At 47.6% G+C, this 17,523-nt stretch overlaps 1 protein-coding gene and 1 long non-coding RNA gene across 4 annotated transcripts in view; one reads left to right on the forward strand and one right to left on the reverse strand.

The window, feature by feature from the left end:
• COL2A1 (collagen type II alpha 1 chain) overlaps positions 1-9,300 on the reverse strand; it is a 96,160-nt gene extending 86,860 nt beyond the window's left edge. For 2 of the 3 annotated variants that reach the window (XM_053372994.1, XM_053372987.1), the window contains exons 1-6: positions 8,939-9,299; positions 4,761-4,970; positions 2,209-2,225; positions 1,404-1,436; positions 1,255-1,287; positions 1,104-1,157 (exon numbers count right to left, since the gene is read on the reverse strand). In XM_053372994.1, coding sequence (XP_053228969.1) covers positions 1,104-1,157; positions 1,255-1,287; positions 1,404-1,436; positions 2,209-2,225; positions 4,761-4,970; positions 8,939-9,032 — 441 coding nt within the window. In that variant the 5' untranslated portion in view covers positions 9,033-9,299. Of the gene's footprint in view, positions 1-1,103; positions 1,158-1,254; positions 1,288-1,403; positions 1,437-2,208; positions 2,226-4,760; positions 4,971-8,938 lie in introns of all 3 variants that reach the window. The other variant, XM_053373002.1, reaches the window with a different exon arrangement.
• On the forward strand, positions 8,119-9,039 carry LOC128405954 (uncharacterized). Its single transcript, XR_008328382.1, has 2 exons — positions 8,119-8,568; positions 8,876-9,039. It is a non-coding gene; the product is annotated as an uncharacterized LOC128405954 (long non-coding RNA).
• Positions 9,301-17,523: the final 8,223 nt, after the last annotated feature.

A 17,523-nucleotide genomic window follows, 5' to 3' on the forward strand; every position in this document is an offset into this window, starting at 1 on the left:
TACTTCTGGGTTTGCCGCGGATGTTGGACGAAAAGCACCCTAAACGGGGCGGACTCAAAACAAGGTACTACTGTACTTCCTCCCTAGGGTGGGGAGAAGATGGAATGATCAGTGATAGAATGGGCAGTGATGGAATGATCAGCATAGCACAATGCTGAATTCCTCCAAAAATATTTGCCTAGTTGCCTATGGTGAGCAAGCATTGTTTCCAGGCGACAAGGCAGAAAAGCTCTTATGAATTCAGAAACGAGTTGCATTTATTTCTGCTTCAGACCTTTGACGTACCACAAAGAGCCGTCATAGTTGTCTGTGGGAGGGTGAGGCAGTAAAGCAACTGTGCGGGCATGCAACTTTTGCAGATTGGTTTACAAGACTGCACACAACAGTATGCTTTAATCTCACAGGTACAAATCTTATATTTAATACTCCAGGTACACTGCTCAGGGTGGCACTGACAATGCTCTCCCACCATGCTCCACTCCCGCCTCTCCCCCCAAAATTTTACCACCACAAAAACCTTATGAGGAATGTTAGACTGAATGATAGCAACTGGTCAAAGGTCAGGCAGTAAGTTTCATGGGTGAGGGGGAACTTGAACCCAGTTCTTCCCAGTCCTAATCCAACACTAACCATTTCATCACTCATTCTCGTTTGAAAAAATACTGAAACCTTACTCCCTGACTCACCTAAGCACAAAAAGCAGACTATTAAGTGCTCATCTTGTACCCTCTACAACTAACTTTCCAAAATCAACACTTTAATGTGTGTAAATCATCATCAAGATGCCCCTGACTTGAAGAGATGACAGGTTTGATATTTTAAAAACTAGCAAAGCCAAGACTTGAGAACGGAAGTCAGGTGCTTTCAGTCGTGATGTACAATGCAATCCTATACATGTTTCCTGGAGAGTAAGTCCCATGGTGTACAAAGGGACTCGCTCCCTGGAACGCATGCATAGGACATAGCTGTCAACTTTTCCCTTTTCTTGCGAGGAATCCTATTTGGAATAAGGGAATTTCCCTTTTAAAAAGGGAAATGTTGACAGCTATGGCATAGGATCTCAATCTTAATCCTCTGCCCAATGTGTGAGAAGTTGGCATTACCTTCTCTCCTTTATCTCCGCGTTCTCCCCTTGGTCCTTGTTCACCTGAAGGTCCCTAAAGCAGGTGGAGACAAGAGACTCAGTTAGATATTTTGGTGAACATTTTCCTCCAAAACATTAAAATCTTGTAGCAGAGGAGCTCAGTTCCCTACCTGTGGTCCAGGGGGTCCTCTTGGTCCTACAACCTAGACAGGACAGAGCGAGAAAGAGAGAGAGAAAAAGCTGGTTATGTTGGAAGCACATTTTGTTTTGACAGCATTCAAGGGATGAGGAAGGTGGACACAGAAAGTGTAGCACTTACATCTTTAATATCGCCAGGTTCTCCTTTTTGTCCCTGCAAAATGCAAAGTGTGCACAAGGTTTAACAGGACAACGGAACAAAACACCAAAGCCAGGCTTCCCCTACACACAAATGATGCCCTGTGTTCAACTCATGCACAATGCTGACATTCTTTCTAGACTCCCTGCCTGAAACACTGTGCAACTGTACTTGAAAGGGGTAAAGAACATCTGGGCCCCAATTTTGCACAAGAGGTATGCATAAACTTAGCCTAAGTTTTGAATGGCCTTATTTAAGTCAATGGAAGTATTCACTGCTTTTAAGTTAAGGAAACATTTCGGCTTTTTCACTAGGTCTGGGATATGAGAACTGCAGTTCACATTTCATGCCCATGAGACAGCTCGGCTCTGCAATAATTCACAATAACCATCTGTTGCAGTAGCTCCACTGGCTTCTCCAGATTTCCTTCTGTTCTTCGCGGGGGACAGGAAATGAGGTACATTCTATATGCCAAATGAATGTGTGCAGCAAGGGACTGACAGGGCAGCCGACTTGACATGTTCCTGTGCCTTAGACAGCATCTCGATATGCAGAAATCAGCAGGCAAATCATTTTAGGACATCTTAAGCAGTAAGAATTATTGCCCTGTTAATGCCCTCCACTGATACGCCACCTTTTTAAGAAAAGCAAAGGCAAGAGTCGAAATACTGAAACTATGAAAGAAATCTACAGGTCAGATAGCTGTCAAAGGCAACAGGAGCTGACGCCACAAGTAAAATTTGGCACCCCCTGGGGGGCAATTAAATAAAGCATTCAGTTGCCTCACCTTGGGGCCAGGTTGCCCTGTTAAGAAAAAACGGGGGGGGGGGAGGGGAGAGAAAGAAAGCATCAGAACCATGTCGCCATAAATCATATGAGCATTATAATACCTTCAGCCGTACGCATGAGGTGCACACAATAAGACAAGGGGGGCAGGAAGATAAGGGAAGAGGCTCTGTGATTCGATGGTGGTGGTTAGGAGATGCTGTGCTTTTCTAAACCCATCTGCTGTGCTGGAGATACTGCTGCCCCAGGAAAATTATAGGCACAGGACTTTTACACTTGGAACGAAAGCCCCATGCAAAGTGGCAGAGCAGGAAAGCACAGACGGAATAATAGGATTCCAAACCAATCGCTGCATGTTCAAAGCCATTCTGCGGGATCACTCAGTTTAATTCCATTTTGCCCCATTTGGAATTAAGTGTTCTGTTTATCGAAGCAGCAGCAGCAGCGCACATTTGGCCATGATCCTGCACACAAGTACGCATGCCTAAGGCTGCAATACTATGCAGACATATTTGGGACTAAGTCCTACAGAACTTAATGGGAGTTTCTTCCAAACAAATGTGGACAGGGTGCAGCTGCAAGTCTCACTGAGTGATGTGAGACGGATCCCAAACCAAAGCTCACTTCCTTGGAAGAAAATCCTCACCGAAATTACGAATCAGTTGGACTCGTCACCAATCAAGCATGATTAGGATCAATCTGTTAAGCCATCGCAAATGTGCACAGAACAACAAGTTTTAGAGGAAAGCATGCTTTTCATGTTTGTCTGTTTGTTTTTTAAAGCAAGAGTGACACAAAATGCAGAAGTTAAAAGCCACATTCAGCTTAACAGCAAATAAACACTGCAGAAGGGACACAGTTAACTTTTGCAAGGCTCAACCCTTTACTCATTCTGGCTGCCTCACACTGTCATTTGTTTTACTTTTTGAAGTAGAGGAGCCTCAAAGGTAAAAGGGTTAAAAAAGGCCACTTCTAATTGTAACATGACTCCTGGGATAGAGCGAAGGCGGTCACATTACACACACATACAAAAAGAACACCGTTTTTTGGAACCTGAAATAATGCTGGATTCTTTCCTTGCACCAACTAAAAATCACAGTCACTTTGCTAACCGTGCCTCCTGGGCAACACTTTTGAGACATAGCAAAGCACTATTAATCACCCCCAATATCTCAGGTATGAAAGCTAGCCCCCACCCCCTCGCTTCCTGACTGTCTATTTTCCCACAAGGCTAAATCTTGAGCTGCTGGTTCTGAGACCACTTTTTAAAAAAATAAAATAAAATCTCAGAGTCCCTTAAGGCAGTAGCATCAAGGGGCTGCAAGAGTAGAGGGAGTAAAACGTGGTTGGGGGTGTATCTGCCAACATCTTCCATAGTTTTACACTGCAGCTGGTTCCCCAAAAATGAGGATAGTGTTTCACTCCTACTAGCTCCAAAGCCTACACTCTGCAAGAGGTTTTTTTCACATCTCTGGCCAGCACATGAAATGGAAACGGCTGAAGAGCAATGCAGAATGGGTGCAATCCTGAAAAAGCAGGCATGCCAAAGTCACGTTGACATTAATGGGATTAAGAAACGCTCAAATTCCATTGATTTCAATGGGACTTAGGTGCATTATAACGGGGGGGGGGAATGTACTGGAGGCACTTATTTTAAAGCACTATAATTTACCACCAACATTCTTATTATCACTACTGTATTTAGCGTTCTCTGGATTGCACACAATAAAGTTTGTGCAAATCCCAGTGATTTAAGTGCCCCTAATGTGTTTAGGATGGGACAACTCACGTTTAAAAGACCCCATTAAGGGGGGAAAGGTTTGATTTGGTGGTTTAATGAGACCTTTCTCATCTGAGTGAAACTGTAAAGGAACTGTCCTTGTCCAGCTCACCCTGTAATTTCTGACACTGAAATCACAGCTAAACACAGTGCAGTTGGGGGGAAGACACAGTATCATATACTTAAGCACTGCAATGCTCTTCTCATTTCCTTCGTGCTCACAAAAATATGTACAGTGATGGCAAGTGGGCCACAGAAAAGCTTGATTCAAGGCTGCATGTCTGAGGATCTGGTACTTTACCAGACCAGCCTTTTAAAAATAAAAATAAACCATTTATCTGGTCACTTCTAAGGAGTGAAACTTTTCTCCAGGGGACCAGACAGGAAATGTTTTGTAAAGTGGCAATTATTTTTTTCCTTTTAGCCCATCAGTGTGTCACAAACACAGATACACGCTGCTAAGTAAACAACTGTGGGCTACCTATTTTTATGGGCTTGCTTACATGGACAAGTTAATCTTTTGTCAATACTGGTACCCATCTAAGTTCCTTCACATAAACTATGACTCAAATAAGATAAGACGTATTTTCTGCACCTGAAACTGCTTTACCACCTATGAGAAGTAGCCTTTCCTAGCAGTTGCCATGGATGCTGCAGAGATTTTTGTGGTTTGCATCCATGGCCTTTAGGAAACACCCCCCCCCTTTTTTTTTTTTTTTTTGCTATTATCTCTCAAGTAATTTATTTATATGGAATGGAAATAAATAAATTACGACCACTGGCAGCAGGCTGGTCAGTTGGGCAGGTGGGGCAACACTCTCCGAAGCCTATCTCAGGGTTGGGACAGTCTCTCGGTTCTTCGCAGATTATGTTGTCGCAGAGGATAGTCCCAGTATCACAGACACAGATCCGGCAGCGCTCAGGTTTCCACACATCTTTATCACTATACCTCTGCCCATTCTGTACACAGCTGCCTGCCTCCTCTGTGCCAGAAGGGGAGGGAAACAGCAGGGTAGGGTAGGGGGACAAAGGAGGCAAAAAAAGGAAAAAGAGGGAAAGAACCAGAAAGGAGGGGAGAGAGAAAGAAACAGGGTAATAACATCAGCATTGGTTATAGCAATCCTAAATAATGAACACAAAGGTGGCCTCTTCTGTTCCAGACTGGCTCCATTCAAGGACATCTCTCCATCTTCCCCGGATTTATGATATTTTGGCAGTGTTATCCAGAAGCAAAAAAAAAGGGGGGGGGGCTTAGTAATATGCTCTCTCTCTCTCTCACACACACACACACACACACACACACACACACACACATACAAACACACAAAGACCCCTCAGTTCTCACAATGCTGGTTTGAGAGCCTTTACCAGGACACTACAGAACAGGGATGGGGAGCCTGTGGCCTTCTCAACAGCCCAAAATAGCATGGTCCCTAATGGAACAAAGGATGATGGGAGTCGTAGTCCAACAATGTCTGGAGGGCCAGGAGCTCTTCTGTAGAATCATGGAGGTTTTCTTCCTATAAGATCTCTGGAGCTCCAGACAGGACATAGGTTTGCTTTGGTTGCTCCTCACAACAAGCCCTTTGTGAGGTAATTCTCAGTGAGGTAAGGGCTAGGCAAAGGTCATAACTACTCGCCCCCCAGTTGTCTCTCTGCGAGATGAACAGGATTTTGAACCTGTCTCTGCCACAGTGTGAAACAATAACACTCTGCCCGCTGTGCCACTCTGCCTGGGTGCACAGCGTGTGGAATGCCACTTTCAGAGAGGGCATCTGGCAAATTCTAGGCCCAATTCTGCCTCGGCCTCAACTTCAGCGCATCTTTTAACAGTTGTCATACACACCTCTGTCCACAGCAGCAAGAATGCTGAATTGGCAGATTATGGGGATGCAGAGGAGAACAAGTGTCCCAAACAAACAAACAAAATCTGGTGTTTAAAAAGTCTCCCGAAGGCCTACATGCTTGCGCCTGGTCTGGCACTACTAGCTCTGCAGCTTGAATTCTTGGGTGTACTTCTGGTGTGCAAGAAATTCAAACCGATCGGCCATTTCTTAGTCAGAACAGCGTTATACTAGGCCACACAGTCGATTCAGGTTTGTAACCTCTGGCCAAAATGGAAACTGCCGCCACCTGGCAATTGTGGGGAAGGGGTGATGCTAGAGACCCTTTTAAAATGCTTCTCATCTGGAACACAGACAGCAGAGTGCGCCTAAGAAAGAGCAACGACCCTATCTGACTCTCTGTATGTGCAGAAGAGGACTAAAGCTGTTTTTCCAATTAAAAAGGAGTGAGTGGTTTAGGTTTTTTTAAGCAGCAGTAGACAAAATTGATGTGAGATCTTGAAGTTGGCAAGGGGGGGTGCATTTTGGAACTGGAAGGCACGAGTAATAGATGGCAGAAACCCCAGTGCTCTAATCAGAAGAACTGACCATGTTTATCCCACATTAGGAGACTTAAATAGAAATGATCGTGGTAGGGAAGAGGTCACTAGAAACCCATTAAAAATGTGCCCCTTTGGCACATGCTTTCCTCTTCCCCACCCCCCACACCCCCACTTTCTAAAACACATCCTAGTGAAGGCTTGACAGCACCAGCAAAATGACAGGGGGCTTATTGTGCCCTGAGCAGGGGGAGCCTGCAGGAGCCCAAGGGACCCACGCAATCATGAATGGGGCTTTTCTCGAGTGCACACAGAGCGCGATTCACATGGCCCAGTTAGGGACTAGTTTAAATAAATATGGGCAGCATTTCAGCATCTGGAAGCTATTGCCGCCAAAGGCAAACAAATGTTCATAGAGTGGGAATTGATCTCGCTCCCTGACCTGGGAGCACACTTTAAAAATAAAATAAAAGACATAAATACAAGACGAGACTCCCAAAAGGCATGCTAAGGTAACAGTGAGTGAAAAAGCAACGCTATAGGCAAATCCACTCTCTCCTTAGCTCATAAGAATGCAACAATAGGTCCTTTTAAAAAAGGTAAAGGGAGATATCTGTGGTCCCTTACCACACACCTCTGAAATTCAACGCTTGACCTGAAATCGCTGGACACAATGAAGGGAAAATGGATGTGCTAAGCTGCACTGCTGTGCAGTCAGGCCAGCTGATCACAATTGTCTAAACTTTAAAGAGAAGCAAGGGCACCTGACTGACATAACACAGCACCTACCAAAGAGATGGTCAAGGACAACTCTCCACAGGGCACCCCAGCTCAAGGCTGAACCCAGAACCCAGAACCCTTTCCAGGGGAGGCTGGTCATGGGGCAGAGCCTTACCAGTAATCTTCTCACCGAGAATGAATGGGAGAAAACCAGAATTGGTGACACCAGCACCACTTGGCTGCCTCTACCAGGTACACTGCCCCACCTCCCGCAACTGGCCCTTTCTGCTACTAACTTGGAAAACTCAACTGCAGAGATTTGCTCCACATGAGCAAAAAGGAATTCAACTCCTTGGCCTCCCCCTGTCTTCCCCCCCCCTTCTTTTTCTGGAAGCTGGAGCTGAGAAAAATAAAGCATGGCCTGTGATCCAAAGCAAGAGGCCTCCCTCAGCCCGCTTTTCGAGCTCTATTCCCTGCAATTGATTTACAGTCTGGAGCATACGGAGGCAGGCGTGGAATTCGAGCAATAGGGAACCTACCCAAAGAAATGAGCTTTTTTTAAAAAAAGAAAAAAAGTTCTTTCTACCTAATAAAGTTTCCGTCTTCCATCCCTGAATAATATCCCAGACAACAAAAGCTTTCTGGGTAGGGGGGAAGGGACAGCCCTGACTGTATGGTTGCTGTCTTTCGTAGTATCACATTTTGCGATTATTTTGTAATTCATTAGAATATATATATATATTCTAATATATATATATGCAATGTGAATGGGGGGAGCGGGGAAAGGACATTGCCACAAGGAAGAAACTACTGTATCTTCCACCACCTACCGTAATTTAAGAGAAGCAATTTTTTCCCTGGGTTTAAATTTTGCATGCATGTGCTGTTCAGGCATATATTGGGGGGGGGGGTAGGAGAGGAGGAGAGAGATGGAGAGAACAGAGCAAACTAGACTGATGTGTCTCTGGAATGCTTTGCACCCTTCAGGTGGCCTCTTGAGTTGGGGGGGAATTTTCCCTTCTGCTCCTTTCAACAACAACAAAAAAATCTGTTAGCTATCAAATTCCCTGGGATCTCCATCTGCACCTTACTCCACATCCCTAACTGAATTGGGGGAGGGAGCAAAAGGGGAGGACAGATTTTTTCTGCACAAAGATCTTTCTTTGTAAAAAAAGAAAAAAAGGGGGGGGAGAAGGCAAAGAGTCTTGCTTGTCTAACCCCAATGTTCTCTTTTGTCTGGATACCCCTTTGAACCCATCGCCACCACATTCAGTTAACTCTTTCGCGGCCGCCACAGGCAGAAAGTGCATTTCCACCACTTTCGGGTGAGCTCTGTCTTTCTGACTTAGGGGGGTTGTGGGGGGCAGAGTCCTGGGTGGAATATAATGGTTTGGCCGGCTCTTTAAGTAACCTTATCCCCCACGTCACCCCTCTCCCCGAAAGGCCAATGGCAGAAGAAATGGGGAAACCCTGGGATTGTGGCAAGTGGAGCTCTCTTCTCAACCAAGCAGGCACCACAGTGCAGCCTCCCCCTCAACAGGCATATCAGTATCTCATACCAAAGGAGATGATGGAGAGAAGCTTTTTATGGGAAGGAAAGAATCTGGTGAGCAAAGGAGAGAAATCCAAGCACAGGAAGGGCAACTCGGAACAGAAAGTTTAATTGTGCAAACCCTCAAACTCTCGGTCTTTGCTCCAGATCTTTCTTTTTAAACACCTCTTCCCTCCCTGTTATTTCCCCACCTCATCCGGATAGGTTTTCTTTTCGCCCTCTTTCAGAAGGAGGAGGAGCAGCAGCAGCAGGAGAAGAAGAAGAAGATGGAGAAGAAGAAGAACGGTGCAACTTACGTATATCCTCATCCTGACATTTGACAACTGCTAATAAAATGACTTGCGTGGCTGCTAGGAGCACTAGAGTCCTTGAATCCACAAAGCTGAACATGTCTAAATGTTAGACATGCAGGACCTTTGCGGGGAGGAGGGAGGTGGTGGTGGTGGTGGAGGAGGAAAAGGTGGTGATGGTAGTTCCCCCAGTGGCTACCGAGCCTTCATGCAGCCGATCCTCCCTTTTCTTTGGAAACAGCAGGAGAATCCAAAGTCCCCCCCGGAGGCCCAGCAGAAAGTCCCTCTGCTGCTGCCGTCGTGTGCTCCGGGCTGAGGCACCGCGGCTTTATGCTCCCCTCTGCCTTCTAGCAGCCAGCGTATATGCCCAGGTCCCCGTCCCCCCCCCCTGCCCCCCAGCTGAGCTGTAACCTGAGCCCCGAGCCTTGTCCCCGACGGTAGAGACCCCTCCCCTCCTGGCCCATCTCAAGTGCAGCAGGAGCCCTGCAAGCCAAAACGGGTGGCAACCGGGTGAGAGGGAGGGAGGGGTCTGTGGCTCCTTCCCCCCGCCCTCGAAACACCCATCTCGATACCTCGACGGCGGGCGGATCCGAAGTGAATCAGTCCCGCCACCGGGGGACTGCAAGTTGCAGAGCGCTCCGCTTCTCCACGCGCAAGAGACGGCTGCTTCTGGACTTTGGTCTACTGCGCTAAGCTCCTTTCCCTCCGCCTGGGAAGAAGCAGGGGCCAGGATGAGTCCCCCCCGGGGTGGGGAGGGGGGGGTCCGGGGAAAAGCCACGCAAACGGAGCCAGGATCAAGAGGGGCCTCGGGGAACACCGGCGGCTGCGCCTCCGCACCTGCTCCAGTTTGCAGCCGGTCCGGTTTCACTTCGAATTCTCCCAGACGGCGCAGCTCCCCGGCTTTTCCGCCAACGAGGAGTGCGGGGAACACCTGCCGCCTTCGTGGTCTAGGTTTTCTAACGCCTAACTACACAAATACACCCCGTTTTCCAGCCCACCCACCCCCAGTGGTTTCACCCCCAGCCTCCAATTGCACCGTTGCTCTCTTCGCTCTCACAATTCGGAGCTGATTCGCGCTATTTCCTTTTCCTCGCTTCGCTTTGCAAACTATACGGATCCAGTTCCAACCCTCTCCTCCTTTCCATCGACCCTTCCCACTCTGCCTTTCTCGGGATTTTTACACACACCCACAACGTGCATGGTGGCTCTCTGGCCTAAAGGTGTGAGATCGCTTTTAAAGATCAGGTCCCGGCGCAAAGATCCCTGGATAACTCTTCCCACGAGAAGCGGGAATTCAGCTTGAAGACAAGGCATTGAAGCGCCGCTACTGCATGGCGACGGGTGGAAGAGTTATGTCTCTGGCAACGAACCCTAGGCCACACAGGCGGATATATATATATTATTATTATTATCGTTGCTGCTAAGGCAGCAGGGCAGGTTGCAAGCAATTTAAAAATCAGGGTTTAAACAAATCACAGTCATGGAAATAGGGTGGTTTAAGACTACAGGATCTGCCCGATTCATTCTCTGCCCCCGCTCTTTAAAAGTTTGAAGGCAATCCTAAACCCGGCTCGGAGTCCTCTTGATAATTGGGACGGACACAGGATTCCGCCGTTAAAGCGCAACGCTAGACAAGGGGCATCGTGCCTTGATTCCGGCGTCTGATTATTGATCGATTTCCCAGCCCAGCCCGCCTCTTCCTTCTTTACCCCCGCCCCGTACTGGAATCTCCTGGGGCAGGAAAAAGGAGGAGAGGTGCGCAAGTCTGGCGGGTGGAGGACGAAAAGACGGTGCAAAAGCACGCGTCACACCCCTATGCATGGGTTTACTCGGAAGTAAGTCCCCCTGAGAAAGGGGCTTACTCTCGAGGAAGCGCGCGCAGGATCGCATCTCTTGCAGGGCGCAAGTGCTTACTAAAGAAGCGCGCGTCGCGCCCTGCTTTCGGTGGCGTCGCCGCGCAAATGCCCTAAAAGGGCGCAGCCGCCAAGGGAAGCTTTGTTTCCCCAACGCGAGCACGGAATCCCCTTGCGCACGTGGCTGGCGCGTAGGGATCCAATGAGAGCGCTCCAAAAGAGACCCGCCTTTGCGGATGGAGGGAAGCCTCGTTAGGAAATGCTGAGTGAATAGGTCAGTGGTTTTCAGCCAGTCTGCCGTGGTACCCTGGGGTGCCTTGAATGTTGGGCATGGGGGCCACGGCAACACTGGCCTCTGTCCCTATTTCCTTCCCTCTTCCCCTGATGCCCCCTCCTGTCTCTACTTCCCAAAGGCTTCCCAAAGACTGGGAGTTGCCACTGGGACCACATAACACCGGTCCTGAGAGATCTGCATTGGCTCCCAGTACGTTTCAGAGCACAATTCAAAGTGTTGGTGCTGACCTTTAAAGCCCTAAACAGCCTCGGTCCTGTATACCTGAAGGAGCATCTCCACCCCCATCGTTCAGCCCGGACACTGAGATCCAGCGCCGAGGGCCTTCTGGCGGTTCCCTCACTGCGAGAGGTGAGGTTACGGGGGACCAGACAGAGGGCCTTTTTGGTAGTGGCACCCGCCCTGTGGAATGCCCTCTCTTCAGATGTGAAGGAAATAAGCAGCTATCTTATCTTTAAAAGACATCTGAAGGCAGCCCTGTTAAGGTAAAGGGACCCCTGACCATTAGGTCTAGTCGTGGCCGACTCTGGGGTTGCGGCACTCATCTCGCTTTACTGGCCGAGGGAGCCGGCGTACAGCTTTCGGGTCATGTGGCCAGCATGACTAAGCCGCTTCTGGTGAACCAGAGCAGCGCACGGAAACTCCGTTTACCTTCCCGCCGTAGTGGTACCTATTTATCTACTTGCACTTTGACGTGCTTTTGAACTGCTAGGTTGCAGCCCTGTTTAGGGAAGTTTTTAAGGTTTAATGCTGTATTGTTTTTTAACACTCGATTGGAAGCCGCCCAGAGTGGCTGGGGAAGCTCAGCCAGATGGGTGGGGTATAAATAATAAATAATTTTATTATTATTATTATTATTGCACAGCTGTTAGTTGCAGCCGCCCTGGCTACAAGCTCCTCAGGCAAATGGTGCCCCATAGGGCAGTGTGAGGAGGCCCAGGAGATTCCCAAGGAGAGGGGGAAAAGGAGGCTGAAGGAAGACTCCACAAGGGCTCCTGAGACCTACAGGGGTGCCGCAGGAAGAATGTAGTTGGTCAAGGGAGCCGTGGACTCAAAAAGGTTGAAAATCTTTGGAATAGGTTGTTGGCATCCGTCTGTCTAGAGAGGCAATGGAGTGTGCCTGTGGGGGTTAAGTCAAACCACAGCGTTAGCAGCAGCACCAAAGTGACCTTTGCAGGATGCAAGCCTGGGCAGTGTGTGTGGAGGTCCTGGGCTGCCCAGACCGCAAGACCCCACCTCTTGGCCTTGCCGATGTGTTCCAAAGGAAAGCGGAGCAATACCTTTCGCACCAGCTTGGCTGCAGGAGTTGCCAGAAGGAGGCATACAAGCAGTGTTAGAAACTGAGATATGAAAGGTAGGCGCTAAATGGCACCATAAACCTAGGTTGTGGGCACAACAACAGAATGTCTAGGCGTCCTTTTTTAATAACAAGAATACAAACCTGAAAATGAATGAATTGCAGCTGAAAAATTATGTTCATTTTTCACATGGTCTAGTCCTTCCCTCCCACTCCCCTAATATTCTTAAGATGAAACAAAAAAAAATTTTTTCTTCCAGTAGCACCTTAAAGACCAACTAAGTTAGTTCTTGGTATGAGCTTTCGTGTGCATGCACACTTCTTCAGATTCTTCTTCTTCTACAGGTATCTGAAGAAGTGTGCATGCACACGAAAGCTCATACCAAGAACTAACTTAGTTGGTCTTTAAGGTGCTACTGGAAGAAAAAAAATAATTTTTGTTTTGACTATGGCAGACCAACACGGCTACCTATCTGTAACTGATTCTTAAGATGGTCTTTTCTCTAGTCTTCAGAGAGTAGCTGGAAGTGGGGAGGCAGAAAAAGGTCCTCTGTTCCTTCCACTCTGCAGTTTTAATCTGAAATAAGTACAGTGGTACCTCGGGTTAAGTACTTAATTCGTTCCTGAGATCCATTCTTAACCTGAAACTGTTCTTAACCTGAAGCACCACTTTAGCTAATGGGGCCTCCTGCTGCCGCTGTGCCACCGGAGCACAATTTCTGTCCTCATCCTGAAGCAAAGTTCTTAACCTGAAGTACTATTTCTGGGTTAGCGGAGTCTAACCTGAAGAACGGACCTCCAGAACGAATTAAGTTCTTAACCCGAGGTACCACTGTAATGTCTGTGAATTACAAAAATGACATGGTACAATTCCTATAAAGTTGCCACCAAAGACAGGTTCACGATGGTCAGTGATTCCACAGACACTCTTAATGTGGTAATGATAATAACAAACTCATTCTTGGAGGGCTTATCCTAACGTAGCCAAAGCAGCGGCACAAGACGGCAGTAACAGCAGACTTGGGGGAACCCCAAGCTTTGCAAAAAAACCTCCCAGAACAACTTTGTGGAGGGACTCTAAAGAAGGGAGAGAACCAAAAACAACCCAGTGGGCACACAGAGCATGCAGGATGGAGTATAATAAGCAGCGCTTTTCTTCTAGAATAAAAAGTGCCCTTGAGTACCCCCAGAAAAAAGTACTTCCAAATTGCCAATGCATTGCACACTATGCCCAGGGAGTGAAGAGGTCTTGCCTATCACATCTTTTTGGCAAGTGTAAAACACTAGCAAGGTGGCGCTGTGGGTTAAACCACAGAGCCTAGGACTTGCCAATGAGAAGGTCGGCGGTTCGAATCCCCGTGACGGGGTGAGCTCCCGTTGCTCAGTCCCTGCTCCTGCCAACCTAGCAGTTCAAAAGCACGTCAAAGTGCAAGTAGATAAATAGGTACCACTCCAGCGGGAAGGTAAACGGCGTTTCCGTGCGCAGCTCTGGTTCGCCAGAAGCGGCTTAGTCATGCTGGCCACATGACCCTGAAGCTGTATGCTGGCTCCCTCGGCCAATAAAGCGAGATGAGCGCTGCAACCCCAGAGTCGGCCACAACTGGACCTAATGGTCAGGGGTCCCTTTACCTTTACCTTTAAAACACTAGCAACACTAAGCCAACTAAGTCATACAGCAGGCCCACTGAACTTAATGGATTTAATTCCACTGATTTTAATAGGTCCACTCTGTGACTAACACTGGAAATCACCTAATGCATTTATTTTGATCTAGCAGCTGAATGCACAGTTCAGTTATTCTTACAGACCAAAGGGACACTTTCAACCCAGAAAAATAAGATGTTTCATGCCTATCAGCACCACAGCACTCCGCAATGTGCAAATAATCCCATATATGCTGATCAGATCAAAATAATAGCCAGTCCACTGCTGCCTAAAAGCTGTGCTGTCTAACCTGGAAGCTATGCTCCCTAATATGCAATGTACTGTTGCTGGCTGTGGGCTTGTTCCGTGGTTTCGGAAGCACACTCTGCACATGCCCAGAAGCGCTCTCCCTTACTCATAACTACAAATTCCAGAGCAGAGTCCAGAATTAATGGGTGGTTCCAGAGGTGGTGAGTGCAGCCTGATATTACGCTGCAGACTCACGAAATCAAAATTTCTGATACCTGTGGTGGGGCCTGCCAGATCGGATACAACATGGCTGAGCAGTTCATTATAGATCCAGGGGCAGAGCCCAACACAAAACTTTTGCATCTGGCGCCACATCTGGCTTGTGGCCCTCAAGAGATTGCGCAGAAAGGAATGCAGCTCTGAGGCTGGGACAGATTCCCTACCCCTGACCTAAAGTGTATAGCTTTTTTAAAAAAAGGCTGGGGCAGAAAAAATAATAATAACAGCTTTGCTCCTTGTTTTCTAGCAACTGACCTAAAAACAAGCTAACAAAACAAACCAGGCCATTTTTTCTCTGGCGAGTTGGCAGACATGGGCCCCTGTCCAGAACTCACTGAGAGATGCCCTCTTGCCAAGTTCAGCTTTCTCAGATTGACCTGAGTCCATCTCTGCTATCAGCATGTGCGCGTTGGCACAGGGCTTGTCCGCACCTGAATCTAACGTGCGCTCGAAGTAGTTTGCATTCAAATCGGATGGGAGCTGGTTGTGGGAAAACGCATCAAACAGCAGCACACCACAAGAAACTCCGGGATAAGATATGGATGGTGGCTTAATGTCATGTATATTCAGCATCAAACACCAGGGGTGGGAGCACACTGGAGCCAGAGTTAAAAGGTATTTATTTAGTTCCCGACCCTCTCTCACAGCGTCGATCAGGAAGTGAGCAAAGCCCTCTGGTTCCAGAATTTGGAGCTGGCCGTCTCCTTGCCAGGGGACGTAGTGAGTTAATTGGGGACATCTTAATGACAGGCTGCAAGGGATGATAAAAATAGGAGAACCAAACCACACATTGGCTTGATGTCCTATCAAAGGCAGCTGCACTCAGCAAGTGCTATGGTTATTTCTAAGCCTTGGCAGAATAGCTCGCTTGTTTAAATCCAGTGCGGCGAGAAGATCCATCTAGCTGTGCGCAGAAGAATGGGATGGCTTTGCTCCTGGTTTATCGATAGGGCACATTTTTAGCATCCACGACCAAACATGGGCGAAGCAGCACACTGGTCTTTTTTATGACAAGCCCTGCGGGTTATTTCTGGTGAAGGTTCGCACCACTCCATAGCAACGTTTGCCCACAAGGACACACTTCAGCTTTTCATGAGTTGCTCGCACTCTCTCTCGCCTCTCTCTCTCTCTTTTTTCTTTTGGCCGGTTCAGAGCCTGCCTCAAAGATACTTCCACTGTCTGCAGTAGGCAAGCAACAAAGTCATCCCTTTGCCCTCCATTTTGCAGATCTGGACTGAATGGAATGTAGGACTCTGAATAATGTGCTTTGTGGCAACGGCTTCCAGAGGTAGCGGAAGGGTGCGTGCGTGCGTGCGTGCGTGCGTGCAAATCCCTCTCCTGCTAACAAAGAATGAGATATTATTTAAACTTCTAGAAAAACCCAGTGTGAGGGTTTCCGAGCACAATTCAAAGTCTTGGTGCTGACCTTTAAAGCCCTAAACAGCCTCGGTCCAGTATACCTGAAGGGGCGTCTCCACCCCCATCGTTCAGCCCGGACACTGAGGTCCAGCGCCGAGGGCCTTCTGGCGGTTCCCTCGTTGTGAGAAGCCAAGTTACAGGGAACCAGGCAGAGGGCCTTCTCGGTACTGGCACCCGCCCTGTGGAACGCCCTCCCGCCAGATGTCAAAGAGAAAAATAACCACCAAACTTTTAGAAGACATCTAAAGGCAGCCCTGTTTAGGGAAGCTTTTAATGTTTAATAGGTTATTGTATTTTAGTGTTTTGTTGGAGGCCGCCCAGAGTGGCTGGGGGGACCCAGCCAGATGGGCGGGGTATAAATAATAAATTATTATTATTATTATTATTATTATTATTATTATTATTATTATTATCAGCTACTTTACCAACCCCCTGGTGGTCGTGTGCTTTTCAAGCAGTTGGACCTGCAGAAGTTAGCAGGTGACAGTGCTTATTTCTATGCTGCAGAAAGCTTCACCTGTTGACATTTGCAGATCCGCATGTGGTGCAATTTCTATTATTATTATTATTATTATTATTATTATTATTATTATTATTATATTTTCTCTTTCCCATCTGGGCAGCTTCCAACAAAATATTAAAACACAAAAAACTCAAACATGAAAAACATCCTTGTGCCTTCAGATGTTGTTTAAAAGCCAGATAGATGTTTATTCCCTTGACATCTGATGGGAGGGCATTCCACAGAGTGGGAGCCACTACCGAGAAGGCCCTCTGCCTGGTTCCCTATAACTTCACTTCTTAGGATAGTCTTTAATGTTTGATATTTTATCGCTTTTTAAATATTCTGTTGGGAGCCACCCAGAGTGGCTAGGGAAACCCAGCCAGATGGCCGGGGTATAAATAAATTATTATTATTATTATTATTATTATTATTATTATTATTATTATTATTATTATTATTATTACCACCAGAGAGATACATGGCACAGGCCAGGCCCCATGGTGTGCCATTTTGTCACCCCCCAGGGATGACACCCAGTGTGGACCACACCCCCGCACCCCCCTTCCTACCCCGTGGGTGGGGTCTCAGCTGGCATACCAGAAGGAGCTGGTAGACAGCTGCCTTGGACACAGAACTGACCTGTCCCTGCATGGACACCTATGAGACCAAAAGGACTCCCAGGCTGCACACCTGATCCTTTAGTGACACAGTTACACCATTCAGGACAAAGGAATCTCCCACACCTGCCCGCCCCCCTGAACCACAGAAACAGTACTTCTGTCTTGCAAGGATTCAGCCTCAATCTGTTGACCGTCACCCACATATACTCATGTTTGCAAGCTGTGTAATGCATCACATTCGATACATTGTTTTCGCTTACATGTGCTTGGTATTGGTACCATAGTATGTGCACTGGAAGGGACGCGGGTGGCACTGTGGTCTAAACCACAGAGCCTAGGGCTTGCCGATCAGAAGGTCGGCAGTTCGAATCCCCGCGACAGGGTGAGCTCCCGTTGTTCGGTCCCAGCTCCTGCCAACCTAGCAGTTCGAAAG

This window comes from Podarcis raffonei, chromosome 2 (genome assembly GCF_027172205.1).
Source record: "Podarcis raffonei isolate rPodRaf1 chromosome 2, rPodRaf1.pri, whole genome shotgun sequence".
In the NCBI taxonomy this organism is placed as follows: domain Eukaryota; kingdom Metazoa; phylum Chordata; class Lepidosauria; order Squamata; family Lacertidae; genus Podarcis; species Podarcis raffonei.